This window comes from Symphalangus syndactylus, chromosome 4 (assembly GCF_028878055.3).
Source record: "Symphalangus syndactylus isolate Jambi chromosome 4, NHGRI_mSymSyn1-v2.1_pri, whole genome shotgun sequence".
Lineage (NCBI taxonomy): Eukaryota > Metazoa > Chordata > Mammalia > Primates > Hylobatidae > Symphalangus > Symphalangus syndactylus.
The window spans coordinates 125,974,753-125,998,512 of NC_072426.2; the positions used below are offsets into that span (position 1 = coordinate 125,974,753).

General features: G+C 42.4%; 1 protein-coding gene across 11 annotated transcripts in view; it reads right to left on the minus strand.

Moving 5' to 3' along the window:
- TMEM154 (transmembrane protein 154) overlaps positions 1-23,540 on the minus strand; it is a 136,892-nt gene extending 113,352 nt beyond the window's left edge. For 5 of the 11 annotated variants that reach the window (XR_008657274.2, XR_010120570.1, XR_010120569.1 and 2 more), the window contains exon 1: positions 23,267-23,435. Coding sequence is in view for 7 of the 11 variants with exons in the window: in XM_055276139.2 (XP_055132114.1) it covers positions 23,267-23,330 (64 nt within the window). In the remaining 4 variants the exon portion in view is untranslated. Of the gene's footprint in view, positions 1-23,217 lie in introns of all 11 variants that reach the window. The other 6 variants (XM_063638284.1, XM_063638287.1, XM_063638285.1 and 3 more) reach the window with 6 other exon arrangements.
- Positions 23,541-23,760: the final 220 nt, after the last annotated feature.

Here is a 23,760-nt window from a genome sequence, read left to right on the forward strand (position 1 = left end):
AAAAAAGGCCGGGCACAGTGGCTCACGCTTGTAATCCCAGCACTTTGGGAGGCCGAGGCAGGCAGATCACGAGGTCAGGAGATCGAGACCACGGTGAAACCCTGTCTCTACCAAAAATACAAAAAAATTAGCCAGGCGTGGTGGCGGACGCCTGTAGTCCCAGCTACTCGGAGAGGCTGAGGCAGGAGAATGGCGTGAACCCTGGAGGCGGAGCTTGCAGCGAGCCGAGATTGCGCCACTGCACTCCAGCCTGGGCAACGGAGCGAGACTCCGTCTCAAAATAAAAAAAATAAAAAAAAATAATAAAGAAAAAAGAATGAGAAAAGCCTGTGTGACATATGAGATACCATAAAGCAAGAAGACAAAGAGAAAATGAGTGTTAGAAAACCTATTTAATGAAACAAGGCCAGATGCAGTGGCTCATGCCTGCAATCCCAGCACTTTGGGAGGCCAAGGAGGGAAGATTGCTTGAGCTCATGAGTTCAAGGCCAGCCTGGGCAACATGGCAAAACCCCATCTCTACTAAAAATACAAAAATTAGCTGGGTGTGGTGGCATGCTTCTGAAAACCCAGCTACTCAGGAGGCTGAGGCAGGAGGAGCATCTGAGCCCTGGAGGCAGAGGTTGCAGTGAGCTGAGATCATGCCACTGTAGTTCAGCCTCAGCAACAGAGCCAGATCCTGCCTGAAAAAAAAAAAAAGAAAAAGAAAAAGAAGACCTGTTTAATGAAACAATAGATGAAAACTTCTCAAGTTTAGCAAGAGATTTAGACATCCAGATACAGGAAGCTCAGAATTCTCCAAATGGATACAATTCAACAAAGGACTTCTCCACAGCACATTATAGTCAAACTGTCAAACATCAAAGACAAAGAAAGAATCCAAAATCAGCAAGAGAAACGCATGTAATCACCTATAAAGGAAACCCTGTCAGACTAACAGTTAATTTCTCAGCAGAAATCTTACAGGCCAGGAAAGAACAGGATGATATAGTCAAAGGGCTGAAAGAAAACAAAACAATGACAACAAAAACTCTGTCAACCAAGGATTCTATACCCAGCAAAGTTATCCTTCAAAAACAAAGGAAAAACAAAGTCTTTCCCAGACATGCAAAAGCTGAGGGAATTCATTACCACTAGACTGGCCCTAAAAGAAACGCTTAAGGGAGTCCACTGAGAAGCAAAAGAACAATATTTATCATCATGAAAACAATGTTAGAACACAAAACAAGCTCAACACATTTTTAAAAATTGAAATCATATCAAATATCTTCTCAGACCACAGTGGAATAAAACTACAAGTCAATAATAAGAACAACTTTGGAGACTGTACAAATACATGGAAATTAAATAACATGCTCCTGAATGACCACCGAGTCAAGAAAGAAATTAAGGAGGAAATTTTTTTAAAAAGGCTGGAAACAAACAAAAATGGAAACACACCATGCTAAAACCTATGGGATACAGCAAAAGCAGTGCTAAGAGGGAAGTTTATAGTAACAAATACCTACATCAAAGAAGTAGAAAGATTTTAAACAGACAATCTAGTGATGCATCTCAAGGAACTAGAAAAGCAAGAGCAAATCAAACCCAAAATTAGTAGAAGGAAAGAAATAATAAAGATCAGAGCAGAACTAAGTGAAATAGAGACTAAAAACAAACAAAAAACAAACTATCAACACTACAATGAGATATCATTTCATTGAATGGTTATTTTTGGGCACAGTGGCTCATGCCTATAATCTCAGCATTTTTGGAGGTCAAGACAGGAGGATCACCTGAAGTCAGGAGTTTGAGACCAGCCTGGCCAGCTAAAAATACAAAATTTTTAGCTTTACTAAAAATACAAAAACTAGCCGGGCATGGTGGCACAAGTCTGTAGTTCCAGCTACTTGGGAGGCTGAGGCAGGAGGATCACTTCAACCCAGGAGCTGGAGGTTGTAGTGAATTAAGATCACACCACTGCACTTCAGCCTGGGTGACAGAGCAAGATTCCATCTCAAAAGAAAAAAAAAAAAGGTTATTGTTGAAAAGGCAAAAGCAGTAGATGCTGGCAAGAATGCAGAGATAAGGGAACTCTTACACACTGTCGGTGGGAATGTAAATTAGTACAGCCACTATGGAAAACAGTATGGCAATTTCTCAAAAAACTAACAAGAGAACTACCATACAATCCTCAATCTCACTACTGGGCATTTATCCAAACGAAAATAAATCAATATATCAAAGGAATAATTGCATTCGCATGTTCATTGCAGCACTATTCACAATAGCCAAGATATAAAATCAACCGAAGTATCTATCAATGGATGAATGGATAAAGAAAATGTGGTATATATACACAATGGAATACTATTCAGTCATAAAAAAGAATGAAATCATATCTTATGCTGCAACGTAGATAGAGCTGGAGGTCATTATTTTAAGTAAAATAAGACAGGCACAGAAAGGCAAATATCTTATGTTCTCGCTCATATGTGGGAGCTAAAAAAGTTGATCTTACAAAGGTAGAGGGTAGAATTATAAATATCAGAGGCTTGGAAGGGTGTTTGGGTAAGAGTGGGGGAAGAAGAGAGGTTGGTTAATGGGTAGAAACATACAGTTAGATAGACAGTATAAATTATAATGTTCAATAGTAGAGTAGGATGACTGTAGTTAACAATAATATATTTTATATTTCAAAGTAGCTAGAAGACAGGACTTGAAATGTTCTCAGCACATAGAAACGATAAATACTCAAAGTGATGGATACCCCCAATACACTGACTTAATCATTATAGATTCTATCCATGTAACAAAAAATATCACATGTGCCCTATAAGTATGTAAAATATTATGTGTCAATAAAAATCTACCACTTACTGATCTCTGCCTTCTGAGTTAAGTGGCTTTGTCCTACATTTACAGTAGTCCCCCATTATCCAAGCGGAACAGGTTTCAAGGCCCCAGAAGATGCCTGAAATTATGGGTAGTACTGAACCCCACATAAACTGTGTTTTTTTCTAAACATACCTATGATAAAGTTTGATTTATAAATTAGGCACAGTAAGCAATGAATAACTAGTAATAAAATAGAACAATTACAACAATATACTATATAAAAGTATGTGCATGTGATCTCTCTCTCTCAAAATATCTTATTGTACTGTACTATTTTTGGCCATGGTTGACCATGGGTAACTGAAACCACGAAAAACAAAACTGTGGATAAGGGGGGACTACTTTTTAAGTCTTTAAAATTGGGTAAGTCAATAATGTATTCACATATATGTTAAAGCCTTTGATATATCATGTATCGCCCTGAAGTAGTAAAGAAAACCTCCTCATTAAAATGATTCTGCTTGGAGAACTACTGCAGCCAGATCAAATAGCATTTTCACTGGTAACCTTGGCCAGTGAAGACTGGTACATATGGGTATGATGAGGTTGGGTGTGGGGTGGGGAATGGGGTTGGTGGTTGGTGCGGTTGGTGGTAATAATCCTTTTACCTAGAGGTCAGTGAATCTTCCTTGAGTATCCAGACCCCGCCCCCCTCACTTTACTTCTTTTGGTTACTTCTATGAATGCTGTAGCTGCTGTTACTATTTCAGCGTCTTTTTTTGAGAATTTACTAAGAACCAATCTCGACCCAGGTGAAATAAACAGCCATGTTGCTCACAAAAAAAAAAAAAAAAAAGAACCAATCTCTATGCTCTGCCTTGTACCCAGATTATTGATTATCTCATTTTGTCCTCACCATTTTTTCAGATAGATATTAGGGCAAAGAGGTTACACAACTTGCCCAAGATCACAGAGCTCACATGGAGGAGTGACGATTTGAAACCAGGGGGCCGATGGCAGAACCAGAGCTTATAACCCCACACAGAGTTTTCCCTCCCTCAGGGAGGAATGCAATGCTTGCAAATCATCAAGTTTGGCCATAAAGTGGTGAATGAGAGGGAACCTCCTGCTCCCATTCCTCTGCCTATACCAGGAGGTGGCTTTCTGGCAGAAGACAGGACAGAGGAAAGGGTTCCCAGAAACCTCGGCTTTGCTGGGGCTCATGCTAAGGCTCCTCAGCTCAGATGCGTTGCCAGCAAAGCTGCCCAGAAGGACAGGGTCTTTTCAGCGCCTCTCTGAGGAAGGTGAATGAAGTCCCTAGAGGAACACTTTGCACTCTTAGTCACCATTTGACCCGTGGCCCCGGGAAAAGAGAAAATAGGAAAGGAAACAAGCTAACAAGAATAATGGGGACATCTAGACAGTCAGGAATAAAAGAGAAACAGAAAGAAGCATACCAGATGGTCCTGGACTGTGTAATTTACTTTTCAGCATGAGACAACGCTGTTCACAGGTGGCCCTTGGTGGAACGGTGGAGTTAAAGAGGCTGAACGTTCTCTCTGCAATGCCCCCTCCCACATGCCCTCACATGTGTTTTCCGCATTAAGCATCATTTGTTCTCTCAGATTCTCTAGTGGCTAAATAAATGAGAATCAAGGGATTGTTCTCATTCTCTCTCTCTCTCTCTCTCTCCACCCCCCAACTCTATGATAGCTTCGAAATAATAAATAACAGTAACTGGGATGTATTGAATGCTTAGTATGTGCTAGCTGCTAGGATAAACATGTGCTATCTAATTCGATCTTCACAACTTTATTGCCCACATTTTACAGATGAAGAAACTGAATCTTGAATGTCTTGCCCTGGGGTGCAATCCTGTCATTTATATTGTTAATTTCTACTGGGTTTTGAAGGTGCATTTCTTCAAGCATAGGTGACAAATAACAGATGAGGGTCTGGTCATAGCACTGTCACTTCGTACTTATAGAATTTGGACAAATTACTTTTCCCTTAATGACTTAATGCTCTAATCTGTACAATTGAGGAGTGATCCCCAAGGTCCCATCTATTTCCACATCTCTGTTGATTCCAAAGTGTTCTACCTTGTTTTTAAGTAAAGTTTTTGAATAGGTAATCTGCACATGGTACTTAGTTCAGAAAGGAAGTTTCACTACCACCCTTTCCCCAGGTTACTCAGTTTCCTTCCCCAGAAGTAACCACCGTTTCTGCTCCTTTGACAGAAACTCTATGCATATACAAGTATAAGTATTGTTTCCTGTTTTCTTGTTTTGACACAAATGGTAGCACAATGTATGTTCTTTCTGCCCCTTGCTTTTTTCACTTAAAATTTTACTTGAAGATCATTCCACGACTGTATAGAGGGCTTTTTTCCCCATTGTTTGAATGTATTATAATCTATTCCTATTGATAGAGATTTAGGTTCTGTTGTGTTTCCAACAATACTGCAATAAACCTCTCTGTTCATCCTTCAGTTTGCACATAGGCAAGCACATTCTACAGTGTATCTAAAAATGGGGAGAGCATGAGAGGGTGTTAGGTGCAGGGTAAGGGGGGACGGCATCAAACTACTCTTGGTGGTCTGATCTGAAAAATTCTCTAAGACAACCCTAGTACTCCAGTTTTCACATAATAAGAATTGGCAGAAACTAAGGGAAGAACCGGGTGTGCAGGGATTCTGGGATGTCAAAGGGAGGAAAGTTGAAAACACCGGGGATCAGCTCCAAGAGTTTGTGCAAGGAGGAATCAAATGTCATCAAAAGGGGGGCTGGCAAACAAAGATGAGCCATAGAATCAGATCAGCAGCCAGGAGTGGGTTGCCAAGGTGACAAGGGTAAGAGTTAGGAAGAAAATCCGAAGTGTACACCAACAAGGTGGAAACCAGAGGAAGTGCCAAAGGCCACAAAAGTATGGATGCAGAGGGCAGCTCGAGGGATTTTTCCCCAAAACATGACAGGTGTCCCTCCCATGGCCTATGGGTTAAGAGCCACTCTTAATCCAGTGGACATGGGGCCCCCTAAAACCACTGTGTTTAAAGAAACACTGACTAAAGCCCATAATCATCCACGGAGATTTCCTGCGGGCGGCATCCTGGGCTTCTTGGGTGAAAGTGACCTTTTACAACCTTGGGAGTCCAGCCACCGGGAGGAAGGCAGAACTCTCTTTCAGGAAATAAGTCTGGAGGTGAACCCCCCAGAACACCCAGTGGTACTTCCTGTGCTGTGCTCCAGGACTCCAAGGACATAACCATAGCATCGTGGAAGGAAGACAGGATTTGAATTCAGAAGAGCTAGGCTTGAGACTGGCTGCTGCCCTCTGCACCCTTGGGGCCTGGGAAGAATTCCCTCCTTCTCTAATTATCCATTTCCTAAAAGCCAAAAAAGTAGGCCTTCTGCTGTGTCTAGCCCATAGTGTTCATATGAAAGTAAGTGAAATAAGAACTGTTAAAATGCTTTAGGAGCCATAAAGCACCACACACAGGCCAGGTATTTGTGTCTTTGTTATTTTCTTCATCCATCGCCTGTTCTCTTTCCCCCAGCTCTGTACTTGCCTGTTTCTCTGCTGTTCCCCAGAAGGTTAACCTGCCTGGTATAACTTCCTCATTTTACTGCTACTTTACTTCCTTATCTAAATTTGGGCATATTTCAGGGTAAAAGAGGTGGGGCTAGAGGTAAAACTAGCAAAGCTGCAGAAGACAGAAATAGGACACAGAGTGAGAGGGCAAAGAAAGAGGCATTAACAAGCAAAAAAATAGAAGAGAAGAAATAAGGAAGACAACAGGTTAGAAGCAGAAAGGTGGGTAAAGGTCAGTCTTGTGTGGCTTCACGCCCTGCATGGGACCAGGTGAACCCCCTAGAACATGCAGCGGTACAGGTCACTGGGTGTGAGGGCCGAGGCTGGTGGGCTCATAAGCTGCAGATTTGGCAAAAGCCACTCCTGTTAGGTGGCCAAGTCACAGTCATCTCAAGTGACCCCAACACAAACTCTCCCAGGAAGTCTCCCTCCATTTCACCATTTCTCTTTTTCTCTGCTCAGATAATGTAGCATTTTAAAGAGATAATGGAAGTGGTCAGTCATGTGAATGATGAAACTAAGCTGCAATACTTCACTTTATTGTTAATCCAAAAATCTTAAGATCAGTCGATAATAAACTGCACAGTGTAGAGAGTCACTTACACATACTTATTGACAATATTCACGCAAACACATCTGGGACTCATCTTTCACACATCTGGTGAGGATGTACGGGGAAATCCTTGTAAATGAGAAGAAATGTTTGAGGTAACGCTTGGTAGCCCCAACAGCTGGGCAGCACAGTGTCTGCATTAACCCTGCTCAGGGCATCATCACTAAGTGGAAATGACTCTGCTTCTCCAGGAAGCAAACTAGCTAACTTCTCTTTTTCTGAAAGTGAAACAAATGTGCAACCAACACGTACGTGCACTATTTACAATAGCAAAGACATGGAACCAACCCAAATGCCCATCAATGATAGACTGGATAAAGAGAATGTGGTACATATACACCATGGAATACTATGCAACCATATAAAAGAATGAGATCAGGCCCTTTGCAGGGACATGGATGAAGCTGGAAGCCATCATTCTCAGCAAACTAACACAGGAACAGAAAACCAAACACCACATGTTCTCACTCATAAGTGGGAGGTGAACAATGAGAATACATGGACACAGGGAGGGGAACAACACACACTGGGGTCTGTCGGGGGGTGGGGTGCAAGCGGAGGGAGAGCATTAGGACAAATACCTAATGCATGCAGGGCTTAAAACCTATATGATTGGTTGATAGGTGTAACAAACTGCCATGGCACACATATACCTATGTAACAAACCTGCACACTGGAATTTAAAGTAAAATTTTTTTGAAGCTTAATTAATAAACACAAAAACTGTTAAAAAAAACTGCAACCAAGCTGTAGCTTTTAAAGTTAGAAGAAAGTATTATAAATTGACTGAAAGACTGTCACATTAGTAATACAATGTGAAATAAAACAATGACAAGAGAATACTACTAAACTCGGGATGTCATGAAGCATGTTGGACCACAGTCAGATGCCCCATTCTTTCGTTTGTCAATTATGTGAACTCCATGCGCAAATTATTTAAACAATTTTATAGTTAAGATGGTGAAATGAAAGAAAACATGTCAGATGTCAAGCCTTCAAACTCTTCCCTGCTTTGTGGAGTAACTGACATGTTTGAATTTCAGGATGATCAAGAAATCAAACCCAAAAGCCTGACTCCTTTTCATTCTTTTCTGTACCTCAGTACACAACAAAGAGCCTGGTTATCATTAGAAGGAGGAGAGAAAAACAAACCAAGAAGTCTTCCAGTGGTTCTCAGCCTAGTCTGCACATAGAATCACTGAGGCATCTTTCAATAACCTGATGCCCACACCATACCCCAAACTCATTACATCAAAATACCTGAGGGTACAGCTTCTAGGGAGGCTGAAGCAGGAGGATCACTTGAGTCCAGTCCAAGGCTGAATGAGCTATGATCACACCAGTGCACTCTAGCCTGGGTAACAGAGCAAGACTCTGTTCTAAATATCAATCAATCAAAATATTTAGGGGTAGAACCCAGGTCTCAATAATTTTTACAGTTCTCCTTGTGGCTCCAGGACGCAGCTGAAGTTGAGACTCACTTCTCTAGGCCCTGCCCACTTCTGGCCTCCCCTGAGGCACACCAGATCATTCCCTGTCTTGTTCTCTATGCTCCTTGGTGAATTTGAGAAAAAACAAGGTCAAGGAGTTGGATGCCAAAGGCTTGCCTAGCAGCTGCCAACTCTATCACCAGAACACAATAGCTTAAAAATCGTCACTGAAGTTTCAAGAACCTGGAAGAGTCTAGCTAGGATATGAGAGAGGGCTGTGACCATCACACCTTCCTGAATAAGCCTGAATTAGTGAGATGCATGCCAGGGTTTAAACCCTGCATATCCAGAAAATGTTATGGCTAATAGAACAGCTATCAGCAATAGCTTTGATTGGTGCTTTAAGCCAGTGGTCCTCAAACCTTAGTGTGTACTGGAAACACCTACAGCCCTTCTTAAAACACAGATTGCTGGGCGTAGTCTTATAGTTTCTGATGTAATAGGTCTGGGAGGGGGCCCAAGAATTTGCTTTTTTCTTTTTGAGACGGGGTCTCACTCGGTTGCCCAGCCTGGAGTGCAGTGGTATGAACGTGGCTCACTGCAGCCTTGCACTCCTGGGCTCAAGCAAACCTCCCACCTCAGCCCACCAAGGAGGTAGGACTATAGACATGCGCCACCACGCCTAATGTTTGCATTTTCTGTAGAGACAGGGAGTCTCACTTTGTTACCCAGGCTGGTCTCAAACTACTGGGCTCAAGCGATCCTCCTGCTTCAGCCTCCCAAATTGCCAGGATTACAGGCATGAGCCACCAAGTCCTACCAGAATTTGCATTTTTTTTTTTTTTTTTTTTTTGAGATGGAGTCTCGCTGTCACCCAGGCTGGAGTGCAGTGGCGCGATCTCGGCTCACTGCAGGCTCCACCCCTCGGGGTTCACGCCATTCTCCTGCCTCAGCCTCCCGAGTAGCTGGGACTACAGGCGCCCGCCACCTCGCCCGGCTAATTTTTTGTATTTTTAGTAGAGACGGGGTTTCACCGTGTTAGCCAGGATGGTCTCGATCTCCTGACCTCGTGATCCGCCTGCCTCGGCCTCCCAAAGTGCTGGGATTATAGGCGTGAGCCACCGCGCCCGGCCCCAAGAATTTGCATTTTGAACAAGTAATCAGGTTGTGCTGATGCTGCTGGTCTGCAGGGCATACTGGTTGAAGTTGCTCAAACAATCTCATTTAGTTGTGTCTACTTATCAGTCACACCTGTTGTTGTTCTCCACATTTACTGTGCATCAGCATCACTTGGGAAGTTTTTAAGCCCTAACCAAATTAGTTATTTGAGAATATCTGGGGGTGTGGCCTGGGTAACAGTATTTCTTAAAAGCTCCCCCAAATAACTCTAGTAAGTATGTATGTTAGGTTGAGAATGACTGAGTTAAATAATAACTGAGTGGACTTTATTTTAATTTGCCATTGTTCATGAAGACAGTCCTCAGTTTTAAATGTGATTAGAGAACCATCCACAGAAGACTTTGGGAACAAAATTAAATTCTGTAGAGACAGGGAGTCTCACTTCGTTACGCAGGCTTGTCTCAAATTACTGGGCTCAAGCAATCCTCCTGCTTCAGCCTTCCAAACTGCCAGGATTACAAGTATGAGCCACCAAGTCCTACCAGAATTTGCATTTTGGAGTATGCACCATTAAACAGTTTAACTCTTCAGTTGATCTCTTTTTAAAAATCAATTGTTCAGCATCTGTGGAATCTGATTGTGATGTGGTCAGGGACAGAATGAGACTAAAATGAGAATAACCATGCCAGACTCTTCAGGACACAGCCTGGCTGTGGGAGGTTGTGTTTGCGTAGAGACACTAACTCCAAGTGAATGGATGACACCACTGAGACACTGTTGCTCATGGACCACAGACAGTGGCACTGGGACACCAATGCTCACAGACTATAGATGGTGGTGATGGGACACCGTTGCTCATGGACTGCAGACAGTGCTACAAGGACACCGATGCTCATGGACTACAGATGCTGCTCTGAAGTGCTCTGTACTTTTCTCTAGTTCATTTCCAAACGGTACTAACTTATTATTTATTATCTAGAATGACTTCATTTGTGTGCTTGTCTACCATCTGTCTCCTTCACTGTTTTGTACGTAACCCCAGCACCTGCAACCCCATCTGCTGTGTGTGGAAGGAATGACTGAAGGAAATGTCCAATAGACCTGGTGGGTCTGTGATGAAATTGCCAGTCACAATCTCACCTTTTTCGCCAGAGTCTGATCTCCTCCTTCCCCTAACAACTTCCTTTCAGTCATACATACATGGTGTATCTCTATTCACAAAGAAAGAGAAATCTAAAGTGGTTTTCTCTCAAAAAGCCATCTAAATTTTTCAAACATACTAGGGAATGGAGGAATTGCTTAATAACAACTTATGCATCCTAAATGATGAGATTTCATGTTTATAGTTTTTTTGGCAGGAGCAATAAGGGTGGTTCATGCATTTGCCCCCATGTAAATATCAGGTGACTTGATTCTGTCTGGGACCAGGACTCGAGAAGAGGAGGGATTGCTGTTTTCTTATAGGCTCAATTGTTCTACATATTTGCCAATTTTATTAAGTGAAAGCCTTCACCTAATTTTTTTTTTCTGACTAATTTACTTGAAGAACATATGGACAGAATAAATAGGTGGTTGAACAGATACAAGGCAGAAGCATTGAAGGTTAATGGCAGCTTGTAAGAATAGAAAGGTATTTGAGATCATCAAGCAATGCCTGTGTTTTGTACACTTTTCTCTTCAGCCACCAGATAACTAGAGGTGATGATGCCTTGCATCAAAAGAACATAAAGAAAGGATTCTTTTTTCTAGTTTTGAGGAGGTTGTCTGGTAAAACACTTTCAGCCAGTAGTCTGCTCTGGGAAATTACTTGTGAGGGTTTGTTGTATTTTTACCTCCTTGAATTGAGAAGCACACCTGCAACTGTAATTTACTATCAGATTAAAACATGTTTTACAATGGGGAGACCCACAATGTTCCAATGTCTTTTTCATTTAAACTTTTATTTTGATGTCTTTTCAAGAGGAAGCTTGCTCACATTTAATCAGATTTGCTCAGGCCCCAAGGCTGTTTCTGGTTTGAAGTCACTCACTTGGGGAAGCTGCATTTTTGACCACCTGACTACCTTTTTATACACTGGAATCCTACAGTAGCCTGTAGCACCTGGCAGTCTTAAAGAATGTGTATTTTTAGGAGACAGAATACAAACACATTTTAAAACTTTAAAAAAGTCCTTCGTACCATCAATGAGATAAGCAACATGAAAGTGCTTTGAAATGAAAAAAAGATTATTAAATGATCGTTATTGCCAAACTGAATACTTTCCCAATTTTATTGTATTTCTACTTATTTTATTACATTTCTTCTTTTCAAGGGCCAATTTCAAAATTACAATTGAAAAGAGTAACTTGAAAACAGATACTCTGGCCAGGCGCGGGGGCTTAAGCCTGTAATCCCAGCACTTTGGGAGGCCGAGACGGGTGGATCACGAGGTCAGGAGATCGAGACCATCCTGGCTAACACGGTGAAACCCCGTGTCTACTAAAAATACAAAAAAATTAGCCAGGTGTGGTGGCGAGCGCCTGTAGTCCCAGCTACTTTGGAGGCTGAGGCAGGAGAATGGCGTGAACCCGGGAGGCGGAGCTTGCAGTGAGCCAAGATCTCGCCACTGCACTCCAGCCTGGGTGACAGGGCGAGACTCCGTCTCAAAAAAAAAAAAAAAACAGATACTTCCAGCCATGCCCTTGCCTCAAGACATCTGCTGTCTCCCTGGCCTCTGAGGCAGGGTGGGAAGACACCGCCACCCCATTCCATAGGTGAAGAGCTCTTTCATGGGGTACATGGGCATCCCACTCCTTGCTCAGCTCAGCACAAGCTCAGCATTGCCAGAGAGAAAAACTGGAAGACAGAGACAAACAAAACAACAACTGGTAGGTGTGTGCTCGGGATAAGTTAAAGAACAGGAAACCAGGGAACGCTGTGGGCTGCCACCCCAGGGGCTTGGTCGCCACCAAGAATGAAGGAGGAACAACAGGGAGAGGATGTGCACCAGAGTCCCCGTCGCCAGCCTAAGCAGGAGCATAGGAGCAACAGCGTTTGATGCTTTCCTACAAGAGGCTGAAGAAGGAAACAAGTTGCTGAGGTTTTGAAGAATCGTGGGTCGCGTTTCCTTGGATCAGTTAAGCCCCGAACAGATCCCTAAAGCAACTGGGCTTCTGGTCCTATTTTACCTTCAAAGAGAATCAATCCTGCCTTTCCATCCTGAACAGCCTCCTAGGCTCAAGCACTCTGAATTTTCCTATCGTGGCTGGAGCTATCGATGTGGTGCTAGTCTCACTCTGTCAATCTCTCTTGTGCATTTATTAATACAAACTTATTTTTTCCTAACTTAGTTTTTAATGTGATTACATTCATAGATTTTTAAAAAGTTGATCTGCTCTTGAATTCCTGGTTTTATTCTATGTAATTATCAGTATTTTTTTTTTTCAGAAATGGTCTCTTTTTATTTGAATGGTTGATCTAGGACTCAGCCTAAATATTATTCTAATATGTAGCAGTACATAACCAACATGACTATGACGTTAGTGATGAACCAGAACCAACACAGACATGGTCTTTGCCTGATAAAAGATAATCATAATCCAAAATAAAGTTACTAGGTAAAATACAGGATGCCTAGTTAAATCTGAGTATCAGATAAACAATGAAACATTTTTAGTATTAGTATGTCCCATGTAGTATTTGTACTAAATACTTATACTAAATCGTAAAGGACATCCTTATACTAAAGAAAAGCATTGCTTATCTGAAATTCACATTTAACTGGTTGTCCTATATTTTTTTTTGCTAAATTTGGCAATCTTAATCATAAACAAATAAGCAAACAAGTATAAGTCTTAGAAAAGAATAAATCAATTTTTAAATGAATGAATTTAGTGTTGTCAGGGAATAATAACACGTCAGCAAACCTTGGCAACCATTGGAATCCCGTTTCTGAAAATTACAGCGTAGTGTGAAGTAGAAAATAACAACGATGGTTCTAACTCATATGAAACATAGAAAAAATTCAGAAACAAACTAGATTTATTGGTTTTAAGGAAAAGATGGCAGAACAACTACCAGAATACTGTTCTGTTAGGTAACTCTTTTTTTAACCACCTTCTTTACTCTGTGTTTTCCTCAACAACTGAAGTAGATTTTCCCATGAGTTTTATGTTACACAAAGTTTAGTTATTTTTAAAGCTATCAAATCAGCTGTTACTGGCTTGAAGTTAAGTATCTATGGAACTTGTATTTCCTTTGTTTTCCTTTCAAATGTCTCCCCAAAATGCTTGTGACTGTGTGTCCTTTCTGTAAATAATTTTGCCACTTAATGTGTATTTTTCTGGGTCTGAACTTGTGTTCATATTTTCAGAAGGTGGGTAAAAACGTTTTCTCTGCAGCTACATAGTATTTTCTCCAGGAAGGCTGGTGGGGGTGGAGTGCAATAATTGTTTTGGTTTGAAGGGACAGAAGTGAACTGTTCATACATTAAAAGATTTGGGAGGCCGGGTGCGGTGGCTCACGCCTGTAATCTGTAATCCCAGCACTTTGGGAGGCCAGAGTGGGCAGATTACTTGAGGTCAGGAGTTTGAGACCGGCCTGGTCAACATGGTAAAACACCATCTCTACTGAAAATACAAAAAAATTAGCTGGGCTTGGTGGCAGGTGCCTGTAATCCCAGCTACTCGGGAGGCTGAGGCAGGAGAATCGCTTGAACCCAGGAGCCGGAGGTTGCAGGAGCAGAGATCGCACCACTACACTCCAGCCTGGGCAACAGAGTGAGACTCCATCTCAAAAAAATAAAAATAAAATAAAATAACTAACTAAATAAATAAAAGATTTGGGATAGTTAGCTAATATTCTGGAATAAAATTATAAAGCTGGGTTAACTAAAAATAACATTTATCCAAGTATTGCTATATTTTGATTTTATTATTTAAATGATTATAATCTCCTCATAAATACAAGTAAATCTTGGGGCGTTTGATAAGTTTCATGTTGTTTATGCGTTCATTGAGTCAGCCACTACACTTTTGTTGTGTGCCTATTAACGTGCAAGTCGCCATTCTAAGCTTTGGCAAGTGAAGGTGAATGAGACCAGCTTCTGCCTCCCAGGGAAGTGGCTGTTAAGTAGGGACGATGGCATGCAAATCAGTAATTATAACATAGATTAATAAAAGCCATCATGTGTTTGTATACAAAGTCTCATGAGCACATGGGAGAAGAAGACATTCATTGCATTTGGGGCTAAGGGGTACTCAGGTATTTGATGCAGGGGAGTGGACCAGTCAGTTGAACCTTGGGAGTTCTTCAAGCAAAGAGGGAAGAGAAAGGCATTACAGCTGAGGGCACAGCATACAGAAAGACTCAGCGGCCTGACAGAGCTTGGCACACTCAAGTGGCTGTATTATAGGGCTCACGGTGGGAAGCAGGACGTAGCGAATGTAAAGCAGGAAAGGAACTCAAGACCAGCTCATCATTAGCTTGTAATGATGCCAAGGGGATTGGACTCTATCTCAAGGAGATGAAGAACCACTGAGGGATGAGTATAGGAGGAAATCATTCCCTTTTTATTGCAGAACCATCACTCTGGAGGTTATGTGAAAATGGGTTGGAGATGAGACTAGAGGCAAGAAGACTGGTTAAGAAGTTAAGAAAATAGCCTAGGTGAGAGCCCACAGGAGTCTGAACTGGCAGGGAGCAAAGAATGAGTATTGTTTTGGAACTGAGTTGAAGGCCCCTGTGACATGTCCAGGGAAACCTGGTGATGAAAATACCAGGTTGGGCAGATAGGTCTGGCTGGAGGTGGTTATTTGGGAATCCTCAACCCAGGAGTGAGATGAAAGTGGGTGTGGCTGGGCTCAATGTCTCACGCCTATAATCCCAGTGCTTTGGGATGCCTAAGTGGGAAGACGGCTTGAGCCCAAAAGTTCAAGACCAGCTGAGCAACACAGAGAGACCCTATCTCTCCAAAAAAAAAAAAAAGCAAAAATTAGCCAGGCATGGTGGCATGCGCCTGTAGTCCCAGCTATTCAGGAGGCTGAGGTGGGAGGATTGCTTGAACCTAGAGGCTTGAATCCAGGATCGTGCCACTGTACTAAACAGCCTGAGTGACAAAGCAAAACCCTTAAAAAAAAAAAAACAAAAAAAAGGGTTGTCATGACCCAGGACTGGTGTAAGGAGTGATAAAAGAAAAGAACATTGACATGAAATGAGCAGGTGGTAGAGAAAGATTCATAACCAAACACTGGAAAGAAGCAATCAGAGTCACAGTAGGAGACCCACAAGAAAAGAGCATCGTGAAGATCAAGGATAAGAGAGCTGCAATCACTGATTAATTAGGACAAGTGCTATGGAGAAAAACATAAAATAAGCACAGAAATGGGTCTTTTGGGTTTAGATTTTAGGAGGCACTGGTGATGGAGACAGAGAGATTTGAAATCTGTACCTGACACAGTAGCCACATGGCAGAGGATTGAGAAATGAATGGAATGTGAGAAAATAAGAGTGTATTGACCATCTTCAAAGAGACTGGGAAACATGAAAAAGAAAGATGGAGAAGAGCAAGAAGAACTCACAGGCTCTCTCATTATTTTTCATTATGAAAGTATACCTACTGAAAAGAATAGAGAATGATTTAACAAATAACAAGGCACTCATCCCCTAATTATCTTAAATTTTTCCATACTGACAAGAGCAGAGGTTGGCAAACTTTCTCTTAAAAGGCTAGAGAGTAAACATTTTAGATTTTTCAGGCCAAGAGGCAAATACCAGCTATTATGAAAGCACTTATTTATATAAACATTAAAGATATAAACATTTACAAATGTAAAAATCAATCTTAGCTTGGAAATAAAGGAAGCTGGCTGGGTTTGACCCATGGGTCTTAGTTTGCTGAGCCCTGGACTACCATCTTTTTGCTGACAGAAACAATATTTTGGATATAATTGAAGCCCTCATTATGCCCCTCCCTGATCTCATTTCTCTTCCTCACTCATCAAAGGTAATTATTGTCCTAAAGTTACTGTGTATCATTCCCACTTTTCAAACATGTCTATGTCCCTATGCAATATATAGCTTAATTTTGGATGTTTAAAAATGTTTAAATAAGTATAATTATTCTATGCATAATAATCTTTTTTTTTCCCACCCCGCCTCTGCATAATAATTTTATTTACTTCTTTATTTGTTTTGAGACAGAATCTCACTCTGTTGCCCAGGCTGGAGTGAGGTGGCACAATCTCAGCTCACTGCAACTATTGCCTCCCAGGTTCAAGCAATTCTTCTGCCTTAGCCTCCCGAGTAGCTGGGACTACAGGCGTGCACCACCATGCCCAGCTAATTTTTGTAATTTTAGTAGAGATGGAATTTCACCACATTGGTCAAGCTAGTCTCGAACTCCTGACCTCAAGTGATCTGCCTGCCTCTGCCTCCTAAAGTGCTGGGATTACAGTCCTGAGCCACCATCCCTGGTGGCATAATAATCTTTAACTGACTTTTTCGTCAACATGACTTTTGATACATTTGGTTTTATACATTTGACACATGTATCAACATGACTTTTGAGACTGATTCACCTTGATACATTTGGCTGGAATTCATTAATTTTACTTGTTATCTTGTACTCGTTCTGTGACTATACTTAATTTTATTTTTCCTCTTGTTGATAGACATTTAGGTTGCTTTCATTTTGTTTTGCTTTGTTCTTCATTTTTACAAACAATGTTATCATCAGCAACTTCAGCCATGTCTTTTGACTGCACATTTGTGAGTGAGCTAGGAGTCAGTTCTCGGGATTGTGGCGCATGAACATCTTCTGCTTATGTAATATTTCCAAATTATTCTCCAGAATGGTTGTATAGAAAAATTTCCTTTTTCATATAATCTGATAAACGTGGTAACCTGAAAATTCTCCCAATGTGCAACACCTAGAAATATTGAATAAAACATAAAAGGCAATCTTTTAAATGTATAAAGAAATCTCAAGAAAGCAAGAAAATGCCTAAGGCTTAGGAGAGATATATATTTTTAAATGCTTAGAGGAAGTTGAAATTCGGAGTTATATCTACCAATGGGGATTTCCTCAACAAAGGTGTGGGCCCAGGGAGATAACAGGCTATATAATGTTTTCAGGGAGCTCCTGTCCATTCACTGGGTCAAGAGTTAAAGCTAAAACTTCAGACCATGGTATAAGAAAAAAGTTCAGAGTCAGGTCAGCTACCCCAGGCTGATCTTGCCATCATCCTGACACCTGTGGAACCTGGTCCCTCCTCTGATTTTCAATTAGGATTGCTCTATTCCTTTCTTCCTTCTTGAGGGCAATCAGTTCAGTCTCCTTGGTTACCTACTTCTGGCGCCTGGCTTGGCTCCACTGCCGGCTCTGGTCGGCCAGCTTACCCCTTCATGGAGGCTTTGTTGCTTCCTCCTGCAGCTCTTGGAAGCTGACCTCTGATGCCTGCCACTTCCCATTCAGGGCTGGAGATTAAGCCTGAGGTCCAATCATGGGCTCCCTTAAGCACACCCCTGCCTCAGTTTCTTCCAAATCCTAGTTTGTGATGACAAGGCTGGGGTTATATTAGAAAAGAATTGGGGCTTAGAGCACTTTATAGTAAAGTGGGATCAGATAATTTGGGGTTCCATTAAGTAGGGTGAGCCATTCTCGGTGTACCAGGTTCTGCTCTCAGGGACCCCAGGATTTCCATCAAGAATGGGAGGCAAGGCCGGGCGTGGTGGCTTATGCCTATAATCCCAGCACTTTGGGAGGCTGAGGTGAGTGGATCACCTGAAGTCAGGAGTTCAAGACCAGCCTGGCCAACATGGTGAAACCCTGTCTGTACTAAAAATACAAAAATCAGCCAGGTGTGGTGGCATGCACCTGTAATCCCAGCTACTGGGGAGGCTGAGGCAGGAGAATTGGCTTGAACCCAGGAAGCGGAGGTTGCAGTGAGCCGAGATCACACCACTGTGCTCCAGCCTGGGCAGCAGAGCAAGACTCCATCTCAAAAAAAAAAAAAAAAAAAAAGAATGTGAGGCAACAGATATGACAAGCAGCAAGATTATGTCTACACAAACTTTAGCTAAAAGTTACCAAATAGATAATAAGATGTTTAAAATAATGACATAAAAGAAGGAATAAATAACACAAGGGAAAAAAACCCAAAGCACAATGTGTATAAAAAAAGAACACATAGGCCAGGTGTGGTGGCTCACGCCTGTAATCCTAGCACTTTGGGAGGCCGAGGAGGGTGGATCTTCTGCTGTTGGGAGTTTGAGACCCGCCTGACCAACATGGAGAAACCCCATCTCTACTAAAAATACAAAATTAGCCGGGTGTGCTGGTGCATGCCTGTAATCCCAGCTACTCGGGAGGCTGAGGCAGGAGAATCGCTTGAACCCACGAGGCAGAGGTTGCGGTGAGCCAAGATCATGCCATTGCACTCCAGCCTGGGCAACAAGAGTGAAACTCTGTCTCAAAAAGAAAAAAAGAACAAATTTTCTAGAAATGCCAAATAATGATGACTAAAATTAAAAGCCCAATGGATGGCTTGACCATCAAGATAGACAAGGTGGTTGCACTAATCTGCCCTTGGACCAGTAGTGCAGAGTTCCTGTCTCTCCATGTCTTTGCCAACATTTGAGAGTGGTACAAACTACATACGAATAGGCAAGCTGCAGTTTGCACTGTTTCATTACAGAATTAAGCCCATCCCAGTCAATATCTTCCCTCTTATGGTTTCCTGGGATTCCAAATTTCAGACACAGAAGGACTTTAAAGCTCATCCTGTCTGTCTGTTTTTTGGGGGAGTCCCTGAGAGTATTTGGTCGTAAAGGCCAGTTCTCAGTAGGGCTCTCCCACAGTGACTGCCTGACATAAGGCTGTTCTTCTCCTCGCTGGTTCCCACACCCTGAAGCCTCTTACCCAGTGACTTCAACGTTCTGTTTTTCCTGCTTCTAGTCTTAAATCCCCAGATTCTCTTGTGCTCACTCTGCACCTCTTTCAGCCCCTCCCTTCCTCCTGAGCAGTCTGAGTTTTAACCCAACTCTCATCATTCCTCTTCCTGTCAGCCAGTCTCTGACCCAGTGCAAACAAATGCAGCTCTATAATTGACACGCAGCAACCGCAAAGCCTAGCCAAGAGTTCTGTGCTGCACCTACAGCTGGAAAGGTTCAACAACCACAGTTTTCTAAACCCAAAACTAGACGAGTAGCCTGGCAGAGCCTGGAAACCCAGAGGTAGTATAGAGTATGGTTAGAGTATGGACTCCTGAGGCAGAATCTTACTTAGATTCACTAATTAGCTGTGTGACCTTGGGCAAGTCACTTAGCCTCTCTGTGCCTCAGTTTTCTCAAATGTAAAAACAGGGATAATAGTGCCCACCTTATAAGGTTGTCCTGAGAATTAAACGAGTTAGTGTATGTAGCGTTTAGAACAGTGCCTGACCTATAATGAGTTCTATATATGTTAGCTACCATTGTTATTAATACTTGAAATTGGGACTGTCCCAGGAAATAGCAGATGTCAGCCGTGTTCATTAAAATAAGATATGAGATACCACAGTGTCAGAATGTGTAGCCTTACTTACATAGCTAGTATTTTCTACTATTCTTTCCCTCCTTGTCAAGATTCATCCAATACTTATATAATTCTTATTCTTCTGAACCAGCACAGAAAATCTCCCATTCCTCTCTGTTTGGCCACCAAAACAGTCACAGCATCCTTGTTTCTGCCTCATGGCCTTTAGCTCTCCCTTCTGCAACAATTCTGCTTGTAGCAACTAATAAATCCCATGCTTTTGGTATTTAGGAAATTGCTTTTGTTTTTCTGATAGTGTTAAGCTGACACTGACAGGGCATAAAGAACAGAGATGGGGACACCCCTGCCCCGCTTCACTCCATGAGCAGAACATCTCCTTGAGTTTGAAATTTCTTAGGATTCTACACTGGCCAAGACACCTAGGCCCAAGCTTTCCTTTAACTGTGCCCACCCATTTGATTATAGTCCCAGAAATGCTGCTTTCTTATTTCTCTCCTGGTAACTTCCAAGTGAATTATTTCTCTTGGGGTAGAACTCAATTCTGTGTCAGGCTATCTATCTCTAAAAAGAGAAGAGGTCGCTGACTCAGAGGTAACAGTGCTGGTCTCATGCAACTGCAGATATTATCTCATGTTGCCTACTCGTTGTTAATAAAGGCTTAATTTGAGATGCATCTCAGAGTGTACTCACAAACAGAGTGTCAGGCCGTTCAGTAGGTTGGATTCTTCTAACAAACATCCCCAGGTATTTTTTGAAGAATTCAAGGAAATATACCTGTGACACCTAGAAAGTAACTCATATCCTGAAGCCTTAGGCACTATTAGCTAAAAGTAGTGTACGTTAATCTTAAAAATCTTTAATTTAAAATCACCTTTTCCATGATGAATCATCTCAAAGTCATAGCTTTTATTCAACAGCCTTTGCAAGTGGGCATTTTTCAGACATTGGGAATCCCGGCAGGGCCCAATGAGCATGTTGGATTATTTAGGTAATCCCTGCACTCTACTGAAATGCAACTTTTCCTCTTTGACTTCTCTTTACATTCCAACACTACCTGTTTACAGGAGCTATCAGTTTTTTTTTTTTTTTGTAATCAGCCTCATATCCATTCTAGGGATGATTTTCATATTTATCAACAATTATTTTCTAATTTATACTGAGCCCTTACAGGATTTTGGAAAGTCAAAGATGAACTACAGAGGATTTTCCCTGGAGTTGTTCACAGCCAGTTGGGAGGCAAGGACACAATTATGGTTCAAAGTGATTAGCAGAAGTTTAGGTCTATGAGGGCACAGCAGCAGGTACGAGTAGAGCTCCAGGGAAGGGGCACAGAAAGGAGACATCAAGGAGGAGATCACATTTAGTTTGATCCCTTTAAGGTGATATAAGAATTTGCTAGGTAGGAAAAAGAATGTATTCATTATAGGCAAGAGCCATGGAGTGGGAAGACAGCTGGAAGGAGGTGCCACTGGGAAGAAGGTTGCAGTGAGAGTCTAAGGGGCAAAAACGAGGAACAAGTGAAGGGGCATAAATGAGGGGTCCTTAAGGGGGAAGATGTGCATGATCAGATTCAGGTGTTAGAAAGGCAACTTTAACCGAGTCTCTTTGGATTCTCTTTTCGCATCTCCTGAATTGCAGACACTAGGACTCAATCATTTTTTAGAAGCTAAAAAAAAAGTTCAGGCAAGATGAATTAGTATTAAGGGCGTGTTTGAGGCACCTGTGGCAGTGTTGCGCAATAGAAGAAGTGGAAGGAGGATGGCTAGGCTTTTCTTCCCTGATGTCCTACTACAAAAGGTTCCAGAGCTCTTGGCAGAGACAGTAATTGGTTTGGGGGCTGGGAGAGGGGAGAGGGGGAGTGGTGGTGGGGGTGTGGAGGAGCTCAAAGAACTCTGGAGTAGAAGCCAGGAGAGCTGACCAGCAGCAAGACCCAGACATCTCCCTTCTTCCACCACTGTTTCTTCACCTGTGTGCCCAGCATGGTTTGAGCTGCATCATCTTCAAGTTCCCTTCCAGCTCCAAAACACTGGGCATAAAACAACACATCAACTTCCAAACCCACTCTGAACACTAAACTCAATTTAATGAGACCTCTTTTCAGCTGGATTGATTTGCCTTCCACTTTGTTTTCTACCTCAGATGCCTGGGGGACCACATGGAGAACACCCAGGGGAAGAGAAATTGATGGGGTGGGGTGGCTGGGTGCTGGCTGCTGACCTCCAGGAAGCTGTCACATCTGTTAGGTTGTGGCTGATGTCCCTCATTCTATCTAAAGAACTGTAGCTTGAGAACTTTCCCTTTGCTTGGTAAATACTGCCCTACACTACAAGCAGTAGGTGTTCATTGACAGAAACAATGGGCAGCGAGCGTATCTGCCCAAGGGCAAGTCAACAAGAGAGGCAGCTGAGGGTACTTGTGCTTGTTGTAGCAACTGGCAAGGGTGTAAATCAGTTGTTGCTTTTAGCCATAATAATGAGATTCAATATTTTGTTTTTTCCAATACCTTTGATTGGCTCCAATCATACTCCTTTTTCAAACAAATCTTCATTAGTAACAATCAATGCAAAAAAAAAAATCTGTAAAAGTAACAAGGTGCAATAAAAGTAGATGAAAGAGCTCACTTGATGTGTTAGGGGGGTACCCTCTAACACAGCTCTTTGGTAGCTCTTCGGATAATTTCCCGTTTCCTTTTTTTTTTTTAAGTTTATGTCGTTTCCTTAGTATGCTTTCTAGTAGTAAATTTTCACACCCCAGTTTTTCCAGGAGATTTTGGAACTAGCAGACTTCTCAGCCCACACTATTAAAAGCAATTTAATCATGTCTCTGTTTCAGCCGACTGAAGCTTTTTTTTCTTTTACATAAACTGCCAAAAAGTTTATGGTTTTCTTAACATGCCCATTAAAGCTGGTAAATTACAGGGACGCACACATCCTAGAGGACAAAGACTGAAAGAGGGTTAAATGAAGTGAGAGAGCTGGAGCCAGATTAGACAGCTGCAGCGATAAGCAAAGTCCCCCCTCCATCCCACCCCCCAAAAAAGGGAGTTCTAATTTTCTCCACTTCTTTCACAGAAAGGATTAGATTTTCTGGGTGTCACCCTCCCCGGCAGAGTTCTGTAGCCTCGGGCACCCTACCAGCTTTTGCGATCCTCCTTCCCAGGAGTAGGAAGTGGAGGCGGCTTACCCCGGCTGACGGGAACGAGCGCGATCACCAGGGCGAAGACTAGGGCTGCGCGGGGAGCCTGCATGTCCGCTCGCCTCGGGAGAGGCGCGCTCAGGATGCTGCGCCGGGCTGCAGCCTCTCTGAAACGTGAACATTTCCTGTTTCCTGCTTGTTTGGGCCGGTGCTGACTTGAAGGAGAGGTGTGTGCCTGTTTTTTAGGAAGTGATGTAATTCTGCAGAAGCCTGTCAGACCAGCAAGGATTGCAAAAGAGAAGTTGCTGTTGAAGCACTGATTCTATTAGCACGCCTCTCCAGCCCTTTGGAGTCTCGGCCTCCAGCTTTTGAAACCGTCCCCGGGGCAACAGAGTCCCTTGCTCAGATGTCATTCGGCACCTGGGACTGGGAGGGGTCCTGGACCACACGCTGTGATTTTGCTTACCCCCCAGGTGATTTCTGTGATTCTGCTTATTCTCACTCTGTGATTTTGCTTATCCCCCAGGTGAGGCTCCGGGGCT